Source organism: Pelecanus crispus, chromosome 18 (assembly GCF_030463565.1).
Source record: "Pelecanus crispus isolate bPelCri1 chromosome 18, bPelCri1.pri, whole genome shotgun sequence".
Taxonomy (NCBI): domain Eukaryota; kingdom Metazoa; phylum Chordata; class Aves; order Pelecaniformes; family Pelecanidae; genus Pelecanus; species Pelecanus crispus.
Window position 1 is genome coordinate 7,088,891 of NC_134660.1, and position 14,521 is coordinate 7,103,411.

The 14,521-nt window shown below is 62.2% G+C and overlaps 1 protein-coding gene and 2 pseudogenes across 1 annotated transcript; all 3 read right to left on the reverse strand.

The window, feature by feature from the left end:
* Window positions 1-2,797: 2,797 nt before the first annotated feature.
* Window positions 2,798-3,573, reverse strand: LOC104026799 (feather keratin Cos2-3). Its single transcript, XM_075723064.1, is given in 3 exon segments — window positions 2,798-3,133; window positions 3,440-3,532; window positions 3,535-3,573. Coding segments are annotated over 3 exon segments (468 nt in total).
* A 4,537-nt stretch (window positions 3,574-8,110) lies between these two features.
* On the reverse strand, window positions 8,111-8,886 carry LOC142595320 (feather keratin Cos2-3-like; annotated as a pseudogene).
* A 4,532-nt stretch (window positions 8,887-13,418) lies between these two features.
* LOC142595321 (feather keratin Cos2-3-like) lies at window positions 13,419-14,194 on the reverse strand (annotated as a pseudogene).
* Between the last annotated feature and the right edge of the window lie 327 nt (window positions 14,195-14,521).

Genomic DNA, 14,521 nt, shown 5'->3' on the forward strand with positions numbered 1-14,521 from the left:
CCGAAGGACTAGGAAGCGCAGCTCATATGGTTACAGAGTGACCATCTGGAGCGTTAGCACTCGGGGAAACTGTGGGTTTGGTTTGTATTGAATTATTGATGGAGCCACAGAAATGACTGTGAAGAGCCAAGTTCAGATTCAGAAAAATAATACTGAATGTTGTCTATGGTGTTTCCTGTGAATTACCTGATACAAACTGTGGTTCCTGGAAGAGCTGTGTGGCTTTGCAATTGTGTCTGGAGGGTCTGTTCACCACAGCACCACAGGGTCTGTTCCATGGCAGCCCCTCCACTTTGTGGGGACGGCAACTGGGTAGTTATGATCTGAAAAGGCATGGAGAAGTCAAGAAGAGGAGGAGCTACGCTGTTGGGGGATGGCCGCTAAAATCCGTGGCCTCTCGGTTAGGCGGTAGAGACAGGTGTTCCCTGAGGGACCCTGTTGCCAATCTTTGCACCATTGCCAGTGTGCTGCCTTCCCCTCCTCCATACAGAATCCAAGCGGTGTCATGGGTGGTGGCTTCAGCCCAGTGGCCTTCTCTGAGGTAAGCAAGCCAGACTTAGCATGCGGGCAGAAAGCCCTGGGAAGAAGGAAGTAGAGCTGGGTGTCCCGGGAAGTGCTGGATGGAGAGGGCGAGGTAGAGCCTGGGACTGGTGTCATCACGCAGGAGAAAAGCAGCAGTGCTCGGCGTGGTGCTCCGGCACAGGTGCTGCCCTGTCTCTGGCTGTGCGCTGGGTGGCCAGAGAACTCAAGCAGGGAGGCTTTTTCCCTGCTGGAGATGGCTGTGAGGCTTGTGTCCCTGGCTGCCTCCTCTGCCTCCTTCTGCCTGAGCACTGGAGCTGCCGTTCTGGGAGCTGTCAGCAGGTTGCTACCTGCCTATCGTAGGTGGGCGGCTGCCCTTGGGCAGCCTGGCCCGGAGTTTTTACAAGAGGCAGCAGCTTTCCAAGCGGGTGTGAGTGCCTGTGAGGCTGTTGAGGGCGCTTGCGACCGAGAGGATTTTGAAAGGTCGAGCTGTGGCCTGGCTGCACCCGTTGGAAGGTGCCAGCAGTGGAAGAGCTGGTCGTGGCCCTGGGGAGCCCGGGGCCCAGCACAGGCGGCATTCCCTCAGTTTGGCCGAGCAAGCGCTTTAAGCACTAGGCGGTGTGAGTAGAAAAGCTGCCTGGGGCAGAGGTGTGAGATCCCAGGCAGCCCTCAGAGTGTTTTGCCCCGCCCTTTGGGCTGAGGTTTGGAGGTGGCTTTGAGCTGGCGGAGGGAGGAGAACAGAGGAGCTGGCAAGCTCCAGCTCCCACTTCCTGGGAGCTCCCCGGGCGCCTTGGTGAGCGGGGAGTGGGACGCGGCCCAGGTTTACCCAGCCGGCGGCCTTGGTGGCACCGGCAGAGGTTGGTGAGAGCCGGGTGTCAGGCTGGGGAGGGGCAGGGCAGTGGGTGGGTGGGTGGGACTGTCTGTCAGCGCTGGAGGGGGAAGAGGGGAGTCCTGACCCTTGGGCAAAACCGTGAGCTACCCTTGTGGGAGAGGGCAGGCTGCAGACGGCGCGTGGCCAAGGACGGGAGGCGTGTTGTGAGCAATGGGCGTGGAAGGGGGAAGAAGACTCTGCGCGTCCCTTTAGCAGGTAACGCAAATGCTCCTACGCACTGTTCCTACATGCACGCCTGGAGAGACAGCGAGGGAGCTGTCAAGAAGCAGGCGACACCTGCGCTTAGAAACTCCACCTCTTCTAGCTGTGCTGGAGGAAATGCTGGCAGCCTGACTGGGGATAGAGAAGATCCCTGCAAGACCTACAAGGAAGGCGAAGTCGCCGCGAGGAGAGCTGAAATGCTGCAGGAGCAGCGGCTTGCGGTTGGAAGGCACAAAGGGAGGCGGGCGAGGAATCGAGGAATGGCCCACCTCTGCTCCTGGGCTGAGGGAGAGCGAGCTTGTAGCTGGGGATGCCTTGCGGCCAGAGGTGCACCGGGGAGAGATGTCAGGGAGGAGCACAGGGGCACGTGAGGAGCACCCTGTGACACAGCCACCAGCACCACTACGACACCTGCCACAGGGAGAGGGGCCCTGCTGAAGCAAGAGCCGGCAGGCAGGGAGGGAGGGCTCCCAGGCGCTGCTGGATGCCGAACCAGCAGCTCCCAGTGCCGCCGCCACCAGCCAGTGCCGCCTTCCTCAGCTGCAAGGGACAGTGTCTTGAAAGGAGCCCGCTGCCTGTGTGTCCCCCTCCCCTTCCTGCGGGAATGCCGATGGCTCTCCTTTGTGCCTGCAAGATCTCCCCAGAGCGACACCTTTCTCTCTGGAAGCCGGGGAGAGCGCCCGGAGAGAGAAGGAGCACGCAGAGGCCCAGGCTGGGATGCATCAGAACTTTAATGAGTCGGAAGAAGGGAAGGAGGTCCTCTGAGCGGGGCCCACGGTGCGGGGAACACCACGGGTAGCTCGGAGCCTTTGGCCCTTGGCCAGAGTGGAGTTCGCACTGGGCGTCTGCCTGCCGGCCGGCCGGCCGGCCGGCCTGCCTGCCTGCCTGCCCCCGAGAGGGAAAGGGGCAGCGTGTCCTTCCTCGCACGGGGCTCAGCAGGTGCTCGCAGCCCAGGGGAACGGAAGACAACAGAGACAAGAGAGAGAGAACAGAGCGTGAGAAACAGGCACGTTAGGCAAGGGCCATGTTTCCAGAGAGCCCAGGCACGCCTCTTCCTGCCTTCCTTTGCAGGCGGAGCCGTGGAGGCTCAGCCCCTCTGAAAGCGCTGGCCAGGATCTCCATGCTCAGCGCATTACCGTCTTCTGGGTTCCTGGGGGTCCTTCTGAGGGGCCGCCTGCGGCAGCTCTAGCAGGGGAGGCATGTTGTGCCGCAGGAGCGGCTGCCGAGGAGGGAGAGGTCACAGCAGCCGGAGTTGATGGGCACTCCCGCAGAGCTGAGGATGCTGCCAACGGCAGCGGAGGTGGAGGATCCCACAAGGGTGTTCTGCGGGAAGGAGCTGAGGATGGGGCCGGGCAGGGTCACCACCACGGGGGAGGGCTCGATGACGACGGTGGAGTTCTGGCACTGCCGGACACAGGGCTCGTTGCAGCTGTTGGCCAGCGGGGTCGGGCAGCAGGGCTGGCAGGGCAGGCAGGGCAGGCACGGGTTGTAGCAGGACATGTCTTGTGGCTGGAGGTGCGCCTGGGGGAGAGGGCAGGGAGGAGCACGGAGGCGCGTGAGGAGCAGCCCGTCAGCCCACCAGGAGGGAGCCAAGGCCCGTGCTGGGCGGGGAGCCGGAGGCTGTGCAGGGAGGCCCACGCGCCTCTTTGCCCCTCCCCCCGGGCCCCATGCAAAGAGAGCCAGGCCCAGGAAAGCCCTTTCCTAGACAAGAGCCCAAGAGTCCCCTCAGCCCAGACCCTGACCCTCTCCACACCAGAGCATCTCCCCGCTTCCCCTCCGAGGAGAGGCAGCCCCAAGCCCCCGTATAGGACAGAGCCTCCAACTCACTTGCTTCCGAAGGAGAAGAAGGGGAGCGAAGCGGCTGAGGGAGTGAAGAGCTGGGCTGGCTTTTATACTGGTCCTGCACTGCCCCAGGTCCAGAGGAAGCCTCTGTGGAAGTAATAATTTTCTGAGAGGCTCATCTGAAATGCAAAACGTCCCAGCTAATGATACGGGCTGTGTTTTGGTTTCCTGCACGGCCGCCTTTTCATTTCCTTGTTTGGCCGTACCCGCTCCCCCTCGAAGGCTTCTTTTCAGCACTGGGGTGGGAGGCCCAAGGATTCTTGGGACAGGAGCGCATCGGTGCCAGCAGGAGATGAGTGCCAAGTGCCGGAGGGGTCGCGTGCAGGCTGGGGACGTTGGCCTGGGGCACTCGCGCGGGCTTGTTTGCAGCCCCATTGGCAGGAAGGGCGCTGCTGCTCCACGAAATTCCCCACAGGCAGGAGGAAGAGCTCTGTTACTGTGAGGATGGCCAAGCCCAGGAGATATTGCCCAGGCAGCTTGTGGAGTGCCCATTCTTGGAGGTATTCAGGACCCCATGGGGCAGTGTCCTGATCAGCCTGCTCTCGTTGACACTGCTCTGAGCAGGAGGGTTGAGCCTGACCTTCTCTAGAGGCGCCTGCCCACCTCAGCACTTGCGGGCTTCTGGGCCTCGGTGATCGGCCACTCATTGGTCGCGATGCTCAAGATGCCGCCGCAGTGCCTATCTGTGGAGAGGAAAAGCTGCTTTAGCAGCTGTGTGGGCCAGCCCGTCCTGCCTGCCGTCATGGCCCGCGAGCGATCTGTGGCCACGTGCCAGCCCCAGGGGTCCCCGGTGTGAGGCGAGGTGGCATTGCGGTGGCAGGCCTGAGGGCTGGGGCCGCTCTCCCCTTGCTGGCAGCAGTGGCACTCACCCTGTGTTTGCCCAGCCGCAGCCGCAGCCGCAGCCCCAGCGTCACTGACGGCTGCTTCTGTGAGCTACTGCCCATGCTGGCCTGTGCTGAGAGCTGCTGCACTGGCGTGCTGCTTGTCTCCAAAGGTGGCACCAATGCCCTGGTGTGCAACCTGGCCTTGCTGGGCTCCTGGGGGGCGATTCAGCTCTCCACCAGGGCAGCAGATATGAAAGAGAGACGCAAGGCACTTGCGGCGAGTGGTTGTGCTGTTCTTTGGGCCCCGGTCCCTGATCTTCACCTGCCTCACTACCAGCCTCTCCCGGGACAGAGGAGGGTCCGTCTTCAACAGCGCTGGTGCTGCCTCTCGTCAAGCCACTGATCTAGAGCCCGTAAGAAACACAAGGTGAGGGAGGCGGTAAGCAAGTTGGAAACAGAGTGGTATTTGCCAGGATGTGCGAGGCTGGTGGAAGGACTGGGAGCATCCAGCTGGGGCAAGTTTCCTTCTGGAGCAGGGGAGGTGGGATGGAGAAGGAGGGGTTGCAACAACAGCGGAGAAGGATCCACACACTGGATGGGGAACATGCAGAGGAGAAAAGGGAAGGGCAGGGCAGGGAAGGCAAGGCAAGGCAAGGCAAGGCAAGGCAAGGCAAGGGAAAGCAAGGGAAGACAAAGCAAGGGAGGACAAAGAAAGGCAAGGCAAGGCAAGGGAAAGGAAGGCAAGAAAAAGCAAGGGAAGACAAAGCAAGGCAAGGCAAGGGAAGGCAAGGCAAGGAAAAGGAAGGGAAGACAATGGCAAGGCGAGGCGAGGCGAGGTGAGGCGATGCAGGGCAAGGTGAGGCGATGCAATGCCGGGTAACGCAGGGAGTAGATGTCCTGTGACTGGTGTCTTTCAGGAGTTGTTCTCCACCTGCACGGATCCCCTGGCTTTTCTTGACACAATGCCCATGCTTGAGAGCCATATGTGGAATGACGCTGCCGAAGAACGCAATTTGCCGGCAGCATGTGGGACTGCCTTGCTCACAGTGCGCATGGCTTCTGTGGTGAAGGCATGGCTGCTCTGGAGGTGCGAGGTGGTGCAACTCAGCTCGTTCTTCCTTGGGACTTGGTTGTCACTGTCAGGGCTCTGTGGGCACCTCCTGCACAGTGAGTGGGAGCAACTGGTGAGCAAAGCCTATCCCAGTGCAAACGCCTGCTCACCGGGGAAGAGGGCTGTGAAGAGGCTTGCCAGCTGCTCTACAGGAACAGGACTCTCCGGATGAAATGGCTGGCGTTTGCTCTGAGTTTTCCATGGCAGCCCCTCCACTTTGTGGGGACGGCAACTGGGTAGTTATGATCTGAAAAGGCATGGAGAAGTCAAGAAGAGGAGGAGCTACGCTGTTGGGGGATGGCCGCTAAAATCCGTGGCCGCTCGGTTAGGCGGTAGAGACAGGTGTTCCCTGAGGGACCCTGTTGCCAATCTTTGCACCATTGCCAGTGTGCTGCCTTCCCCTCCTCCATACAGAATCCAAGCGGTGTCATGGGTGGTGGCTTCAGCCCAGTGGCCTTCTCTGAGGTAAGCAAGCCAGACTTAGCATGCGGGCAGAAAGCCCTGGGAAGAAGGAAGTAGAGCTGGGTGTCCCGGGAAGTGCTGGATGGAGAGGGCGAGGTAGAGCCTGGGACTGGTGTCATCACGCAGGAGAAAAGCAGCAGTGCTCGGCGTGGTGCTCCGGCACAGGTGCTGCCCTGTCTCTGGCTGTGCGCTGGGTGGCCAGAGAACTCAAGCAGGGAGGCTTTTTCCCTGCTGGAGATGGCTGTGAGGCTTGTGTCCCTGGCTGCCTCCTCTGCCTCCTTCTGCCTGAGCACTGGAGCTGCCGTTCTGGGAGCTGTCAGCAGGTTGCTACCTGCCTATCGTAGGTGGGCGGCTGCCCTTGGGCAGCCTGGCCCGGAGTTTTTACAAGAGGCAGCAGCTTTCCAAGCGGGTGTGAGTGCCTGTGAGGCTGTTGAGGGCGCTTGCGACCGAGAGGATTTTGAAAGGTCGAGCTGTGGCCTGGCTGCACCCGTTGGAAGGTGCCAGCAGTGGAAGAGCTGGTCGTGGCCCTGGGGAGCCCGGGGCCCAGCACAGGCGGCATTCCCTCAGTTTGGCCGAGCAAGCGCTTTAAGCACTAGGCGGTGTGAGTAGAAAAGCTGCCTGGGGCAGAGGTGTGAGATCCCAGGCAGCCCTCAGAGTGTTTTGCCCCGCCCTTTGGGCTGAGGTTTGGAGGTGGCTTTGAGCTGGCGGAGGGAGGAGAACAGAGGAGCTGGCAAGCTCCAGCTCCCACTTCCTGGGAGCTCCCCGGGCGCCTTGGTGAGCGGGGAGTGGGACGCGGCCCAGGTTTACCCAGCCGGCGGCCTTGGTGGCACCGGCAGAGGTTGGTGAGAGCCGGGTGTCAGGCTGGGGAGGGGCAGGGCAGTGGGTGGGTGGGTGGGACTGTCTGTCAGCGCTGGAGGGGGAAGAGGGGAGTCCTGACCCTTGGGCAAAACCGTGAGCTACCCTTGTGGGAGAGGGCAGGCTGCAGACGGCGCGTGGCCAAGGACGGGAGGCGTGTTGTGAGCAATGGGCGTGGAAGGGGGAAGAAGACTCTGCGCGTCCCTTTAGCAGGTAACGCAAATGCTCCTACGCACTGTTCCTACATGCACGCCTGGAGAGACAGCGAGGGAGCTGTCAAGAAGCAGGCGACACCTGCGCTTAGAAACTCCACCTCTTCTAGCTGTGCTGGAGGAAATGCTGGCAGCCTGACTGGGGATAGAGAAGATCCCTGCAAGACCTACAAGGAAGGCGAAGTCGCCGCGAGGAGAGCTGAAATGCTGCAGGAGCAGCGGCTTGCGGTTGGAAGGCACAAAGGGAGGCGGGCGAGGAATCGAGGAATGGCCCACCTCTGCTCCTGGGCTGAGGGAGAGCGAGCTTGTAGCTGGGGATGCCTTGCGGCCAGAGGTGCACCGGGGAGAGATGTCAGGGAGGAGCACAGGGGCACGTGAGGAGCACCCTGTGACACAGCCACCAGCACCACTACGACACCTGCCACAGGGAGAGGGGCCCTGCTGAAGCAAGAGCCGGCAGGCAGGGAGGGAGGGCTCCCAGGCGCTGCTGGATGCCGAACCAGCAGCTCCCAGTGCCGCCGCCACCAGCCAGTGCCGCCTTCCTCAGCTGCAAGGGACAGTGTCTTGAAAGGAGCCCGCTGCCTGTGTGTCCCCCTCCCCTTCCTGCGGGAATGCCGATGGCTCTCCTTTGTGCCTGCAAGATCTCCCCAGAGCGACACCTTTCTCTCTGGAAGCCGGGGAGAGCGCCCGGAGAGAGAAGGAGCACGCAGAGGCCCAGGCTGGGATGCATCAGAACTTTAATGAGTCGGAAGAAGGGAAGGAGGTCCTCTGAGCGGGGCCCACGGTGCGGGGAACACCACGGGTAGCTCGGAGCCTTTGGCCCTTGGCCAGAGTGGAGTTCGCACTGGGCGTCTGCCTGCCGGCCGGCCGGCCGGCCGGCCTGCCTGCCTGCCTGCCCCCGAGAGGGAAAGGGGCAGCGTGTCCTTCCTCGCACGGGGCTCAGCAGGTGCTCGCAGCCCAGGGGAACGGAAGACAACAGAGACAAGAGAGAGAGAACAGAGCGTGAGAAACAGGCACGTTAGGCAAGGGCCATGTTTCCAGAGAGCCCAGGCACGCCTCTTCCTGCCTTCCTTTGCAGGCGGAGCCGTGGAGGCTCAGCCCCTCTGAAAGCGCTGGCCAGGATCTCCATGCTCAGCGCATTACCGTCTTCTGGGTTCCTGGGGGTCCTTCTGAGGGGCCGCCTGCGGCAGCTCTAGCAGGGGAGGCATGTTGTGCCGCAGGAGCGGCTGCCGAGGAGGGAGAGGTCACAGCAGCCGGAGTTGATGGGCACTCCCGCAGAGCTGAGGATGCTGCCAACGGCAGCGGAGGTGGAGGATCCCACAAGGGTGTTCTGCGGGAAGGAGCTGAGGATGGGGCCGGGCAGGGTCACCACCACGGGGGAGGGCTCGATGACGACGGTGGAGTTCTGGCACTGCCGGACACAGGGCTCGTTGCAGCTGTTGGCCAGCGGGGTCGGGCAGCAGGGCTGGCAGGGCAGGCAGGGCAGGCACGGGTTGTAGCAGGACATGTCTTGTGGCTGGAGGTGCGCCTGGGGGAGAGGGCAGGGAGGAGCACGGAGGCGCGTGAGGAGCAGCCCGTCAGCCCACCAGGAGGGAGCCAAGGCCCGTGCTGGGCGGGGAGCCGGAGGCTGTGCAGGGAGGCCCACGCGCCTCTTTGCCCCTCCCCCCGGGCCCCATGCAAAGAGAGCCAGGCCCAGGAAAGCCCTTTCCTAGACAAGAGCCCAAGAGTCCCCTCAGCCCAGACCCTGACCCTCTCCACACCAGAGCATCTCCCCGCTTCCCCTCCGAGGAGAGGCAGCCCCAAGCCCCCGTATAGGACAGAGCCTCCAACTCACTTGCTTCCGAAGGAGAAGAAGGGGAGCGAAGCGGCTGAGGGAGTGAAGAGCTGGGCTGGCTTTTATACTGGTCCTGCACTGCCCCAGGTCCAGAGGAAGCCTCTGTGGAAGTAATAATTTTCTGAGAGGCTCATCTGAAATGCAAAACGTCCCAGCTAATGATACGGGCTGTGTTTTGGTTTCCTGCACGGCCGCCTTTTCATTTCCTTGTTTGGCCGTACCCGCTCCCCCTCGAAGGCTTCTTTTCAGCACTGGGGTGGGAGGCCCAAGGATTCTTGGGACAGGAGCGCATCGGTGCCAGCAGGAGATGAGTGCCAAGTGCCGGAGGGGTCGCGTGCAGGCTGGGGACGTTGGCCTGGGGCACTCGCGCGGGCTTGTTTGCAGCCCCATTGGCAGGAAGGGCGCTGCTGCTCCACGAAATTCCCCACAGGCAGGAGGAAGAGCTCTGTTACTGTGAGGATGGCCAAGCCCAGGAGATATTGCCCAGGCAGCTTGTGGAGTGCCCATTCTTGGAGGTATTCAGGACCCCATGGGGCAGTGTCCTGATCAGCCTGCTCTCGTTGACACTGCTCTGAGCAGGAGGGTTGAGCCTGACCTTCTCTAGAGGCGCCTGCCCACCTCAGCACTTGCGGGCTTCTGGGCCTCGGTGATCGGCCACTCATTGGTCGCGATGCTCAAGATGCCGCCGCAGTGCCTATCTGTGGAGAGGAAAAGCTGCTTTAGCAGCTGTGTGGGCCAGCCCGTCCTGCCTGCCGTCATGGCCCGCGAGCGATCTGTGGCCACGTGCCAGCCCCAGGGGTCCCCGGTGTGAGGCGAGGTGGCATTGCGGTGGCAGGCCTGAGGGCTGGGGCCGCTCTCCCCTTGCTGGCAGCAGTGGCACTCACCCTGTGTTTGCCCAGCCGCAGCCGCAGCCGCAGCCCCAGCGTCACTGACGGCTGCTTCTGTGAGCTACTGCCCATGCTGGCCTGTGCTGAGAGCTGCTGCACTGGCGTGCTGCTTGTCTCCAAAGGTGGCACCAATGCCCTGGTGTGCAACCTGGCCTTGCTGGGCTCCTGGGGGGCGATTCAGCTCTCCACCAGGGCAGCAGATATGAAAGAGAGACGCAAGGCACTTGCGGCGAGTGGTTGTGCTGTTCTTTGGGCCCCGGTCCCTGATCTTCACCTGCCTCACTACCAGCCTCTCCCGGGACAGAGGAGGGTCCGTCTTCAACAGCGCTGGTGCTGCCTCTCGTCAAGCCACTGATCTAGAGCCCGTAAGAAACACAAGGTGAGGGAGGCGGTAAGCAAGTTGGAAACAGAGTGGTATTTGCCAGGATGTGCGAGGCTGGTGGAAGGACTGGGAGCATCCAGCTGGGGCAAGTTTCCTTCTGGAGCAGGGGAGGTGGGATGGAGAAGGAGGGGTTGCAACAACAGCGGAGAAGGATCCACACACTGGATGGGGAACATGCAGAGGAGAAAAGGGAAGGGCAGGGCAGGGAAGGCAAGGCAAGGCAAGGCAAGGCAAGGCAAGGGAAAGCAAGGGAAGACAAAGCAAGGGAGGACAAAGAAAGGCAAGGCAAGGCAAGGGAAAGGAAGGCAAGAAAAAGCAAGGGAAGACAAAGCAAGGCAAGGCAAGGGAAGGCAAGGCAAGGAAAAGGAAGGGAAGACAATGGCAAGGCGAGGCGAGGCGAGGTGAGGCGATGCAGGGCAAGGTGAGGCGATGCAATGCCGGGTAACGCAGGGAGTAGATGTCCTGTGACTGGTGTCTTTCAGGAGTTGTTCTCCACCTGCACGGATCCCCTGGCTTTTCTTGACACAATGCCCATGCTTGAGAGCCATATGTGGAATGACGCTGCCGAAGAACGCAATTTGCCGGCAGCATGTGGGACTGCCTTGCTCACAGTGCGCATGGCTTCTGTGGTGAAGGCATGGCTGCTCTGGAGGTGCGAGGTGGTGCAACTCAGCTCGTTCTTCCTTGGGACTTGGTTGTCACTGTCAGGGCTCTGTGGGCACCTCCTGCACAGTGAGTGGGAGCAACTGGTGAGCAAAGCCTATCCCAGTGCAAACGCCTGCTCACCGGGGAAGAGGGCTGTGAAGAGGCTTGCCAGCTGCTCTACAGGAACAGGACTCTCCGGATGAAATGGCTGGCGTTTGCTCTGAGTTTTCCATGGCAGCCCCTCCACTTTGTGGGGACGGCAACTGGGTAGTTATGATCTGAAAAGGCATGGAGAAGTCAAGAAGAGGAGGAGCTACGCTGTTGGGGGATGGCCGCTAAAATCCGTGGCCGCTCGGTTAGGCGGTAGAGACAGGTGTTCCCTGAGGGACCCTGTTGCCAATCTTTGCACCATTGCCAGTGTGCTGCCTTCCCCTCCTCCATACAGAATCCAAGCGGTGTCATGGGTGGTGGCTTCAGCCCAGTGGCCTTCTCTGAGGTAAGCAAGCCAGACTTAGCATGCGGGCAGAAAGCCCTGGGAAGAAGGAAGTAGAGCTGGGTGTCCCGGGAAGTGCTGGATGGAGAGGGCGAGGTAGAGCCTGGGACTGGTGTCATCACGCAGGAGAAAAGCAGCAGTGCTCGGCGTGGTGCTCCGGCACAGGTGCTGCCCTGTCTCTGGCTGTGCGCTGGGTGGCCAGAGAACTCAAGCAGGGAGGCTTTTTCCCTGCTGGAGATGGCTGTGAGGCTTGTGTCCCTGGCTGCCTCCTCTGCCTCCTTCTGCCTGAGCACTGGAGCTGCCGTTCTGGGAGCTGTCAGCAGGTTGCTACCTGCCTATCGTAGGTGGGCGGCTGCCCTTGGGCAGCCTGGCCCGGAGTTTTTACAAGAGGCAGCAGCTTTCCAAGCGGGTGTGAGTGCCTGTGAGGCTGTTGAGGGCGCTTGCGACCGAGAGGATTTTGAAAGGTCGAGCTGTGGCCTGGCTGCACCCGTTGGAAGGTGCCAGCAGTGGAAGAGCTGGTCGTGGCCCTGGGGAGCCCGGGGCCCAGCACAGGCGGCATTCCCTCAGTTTGGCCGAGCAAGCGCTTTAAGCACTAGGCGGTGTGAGTAGAAAAGCTGCCTGGGGCAGAGGTGTGAGATCCCAGGCAGCCCTCAGAGTGTTTTGCCCCGCCCTTTGGGCTGAGGTTTGGAGGTGGCTTTGAGCTGGCGGAGGGAGGAGAACAGAGGAGCTGGCAAGCTCCAGCTCCCACTTCCTGGGAGCTCCCCGGGCGCCTTGGTGAGCGGGGAGTGGGACGCGGCCCAGGTTTACCCAGCCGGCGGCCTTGGTGGCACCGGCAGAGGTTGGTGAGAGCCGGGTGTCAGGCTGGGGAGGGGCAGGGCAGTGGGTGGGTGGGTGGGACTGTCTGTCAGCGCTGGAGGGGGAAGAGGGGAGTCCTGACCCTTGGGCAAAACCGTGAGCTACCCTTGTGGGAGAGGGCAGGCTGCAGACGGCGCGTGGCCAAGGACGGGAGGCGTGTTGTGAGCAATGGGCGTGGAAGGGGGAAGAAGACTCTGCGCGTCCCTTTAGCAGGTAACGCAAATGCTCCTACGCACTGTTCCTACATGCACGCCTGGAGAGACAGCGAGGGAGCTGTCAAGAAGCAGGCGACACCTGCGCTTAGAAACTCCACCTCTTCTAGCTGTGCTGGAGGAAATGCTGGCAGCCTGACTGGGGATAGAGAAGATCCCTGCAAGACCTACAAGGAAGGCGAAGTCGCCGCGAGGAGAGCTGAAATGCTGCAGGAGCAGCGGCTTGCGGTTGGAAGGCACAAAGGGAGGCGGGCGAGGAATCGAGGAATGGCCCACCTCTGCTCCTGGGCTGAGGGAGAGCGAGCTTGTAGCTGGGGATGCCTTGCGGCCAGAGGTGCACCGGGGAGAGATGTCAGGGAGGAGCACAGGGGCACGTGAGGAGCACCCTGTGACACAGCCACCAGCACCACTACGACACCTGCCACAGGGAGAGGGGCCCTGCTGAAGCAAGAGCCGGCAGGCAGGGAGGGAGGGCTCCCAGGCGCTGCTGGATGCCGAACCAGCAGCTCCCAGTGCCGCCGCCACCAGCCAGTGCCGCCTTCCTCAGCTGCAAGGGACAGTGTCTTGAAAGGAGCCCGCTGCCTGTGTGTCCCCCTCCCCTTCCTGCGGGAATGCCGATGGCTCTCCTTTGTGCCTGCAAGATCTCCCCAGAGCGACACCTTTCTCTCTGGAAGCCGGGGAGAGCGCCCGGAGAGAGAAGGAGCACGCAGAGGCCCAGGCTGGGATGCATCAGAACTTTAATGAGTCGGAAGAAGGGAAGGAGGTCCTCTGAGCGGGGCCCACGGTGCGGGGAACACCACGGGTAGCTCGGAGCCTTTGGCCCTTGGCCAGAGTGGAGTTCGCACTGGGCGTCTGCCTGCCGGCCGGCCGGCCGGCCGGCCTGCCTGCCTGCCTGCCCCCGAGAGGGAAAGGGGCAGCGTGTCCTTCCTCGCACGGGGCTCAGCAGGTGCTCGCAGCCCAGGGGAACGGAAGACAACAGAGACAAGAGAGAGAGAACAGAGCGTGAGAAACAGGCACGTTAGGCAAGGGCCATGTTTCCAGAGAGCCCAGGCACGCCTCTTCCTGCCTTCCTTTGCAGGCGGAGCCGTGGAGGCTCAGCCCCTCTGAAAGCGCTGGCCAGGATCTCCATGCTCAGCGCATTACCGTCTTCTGGGTTCCTGGGGGTCCTTCTGAGGGGCCGCCTGCGGCAGCTCTAGCAGGGGAGGCATGTTGTGCCGCAGGAGCGGCTGCCGAGGAGGGAGAGGTCACAGCAGCCGGAGTTGATGGGCACTCCCGCAGAGCTGAGGATGCTGCCAACGGCAGCGGAGGTGGAGGATCCCACAAGGGTGTTCTGCGGGAAGGAGCTGAGGATGGGGCCGGGCAGGGTCACCACCACGGGGGAGGGCTCGATGACGACGGTGGAGTTCTGGCACTGCCGGACACAGGGCTCGTTGCAGCTGTTGGCCAGCGGGGTCGGGCAGCAGGGCTGGCAGGGCAGGCAGGGCAGGCACGGGTTGTAGCAGGACATGTCTTGTGGCTGGAGGTGCGCCTGGGGGAGAGGGCAGGGAGGAGCACGGAGGCGCGTGAGGAGCAGCCCGTCAGCCCACCAGGAGGGAGCCAAGGCCCGTGCTGGGCGGGGAGCCGGAGGCTGTGCAGGGAGGCCCACGCGCCTCTTTGCCCCTCCCCCCGGGCCCCATGCAAAGAGAGCCAGGCCCAGGAAAGCCCTTTCCTAGACAAGAGCCCAAGAGTCCCCTCAGCCCAGACCCTGACCCTCTCCACACCAGAGCATCTCCCCGCTTCCCCTCCGAGGAGAGGCAGCCCCAAGCCCCCGTATAGGACAGAGCCTCCAACTCACTTGCTTCCGAAGGAGAAGAAGGGGAGCGAAGCGGCTGAGGGAGTGAAGAGCTGGGCTGGCTTTTATACTGGTCCTGCACTGCCCCAGGTCCAGAGGAAGCCTCTGTGGAAGTAATAATTTTCTGAGAGGCTCATCTGAAATGCAAAACGTCCCAGCTAATGATACGGGCTGTGTTTTGGTTTCCTGCACGGCCGCCTTTTCATTTCCTTGTTTGGCCGTACCCGCTCCCCCTCGAAGGCTTCTTTTCAGCACTGGGGTGGGAGGCCCAAGGATTCTTGGGACAGGAGCGCATCGGTGCCAGCAGGAGATGAGTGCCAAGTGCCGGAGGGGTCGCGTGCAGGCTGGGGACGTTGGCCTGGGGCACTCGCGCGGGCTTGTTTGCAGCCCCATTGGCAGGAAGGGCGCTGCTGCTCCACGAAATTCCCCACAGGCAGGAGGAAGAGCTCTGTTACTGTGAGGAT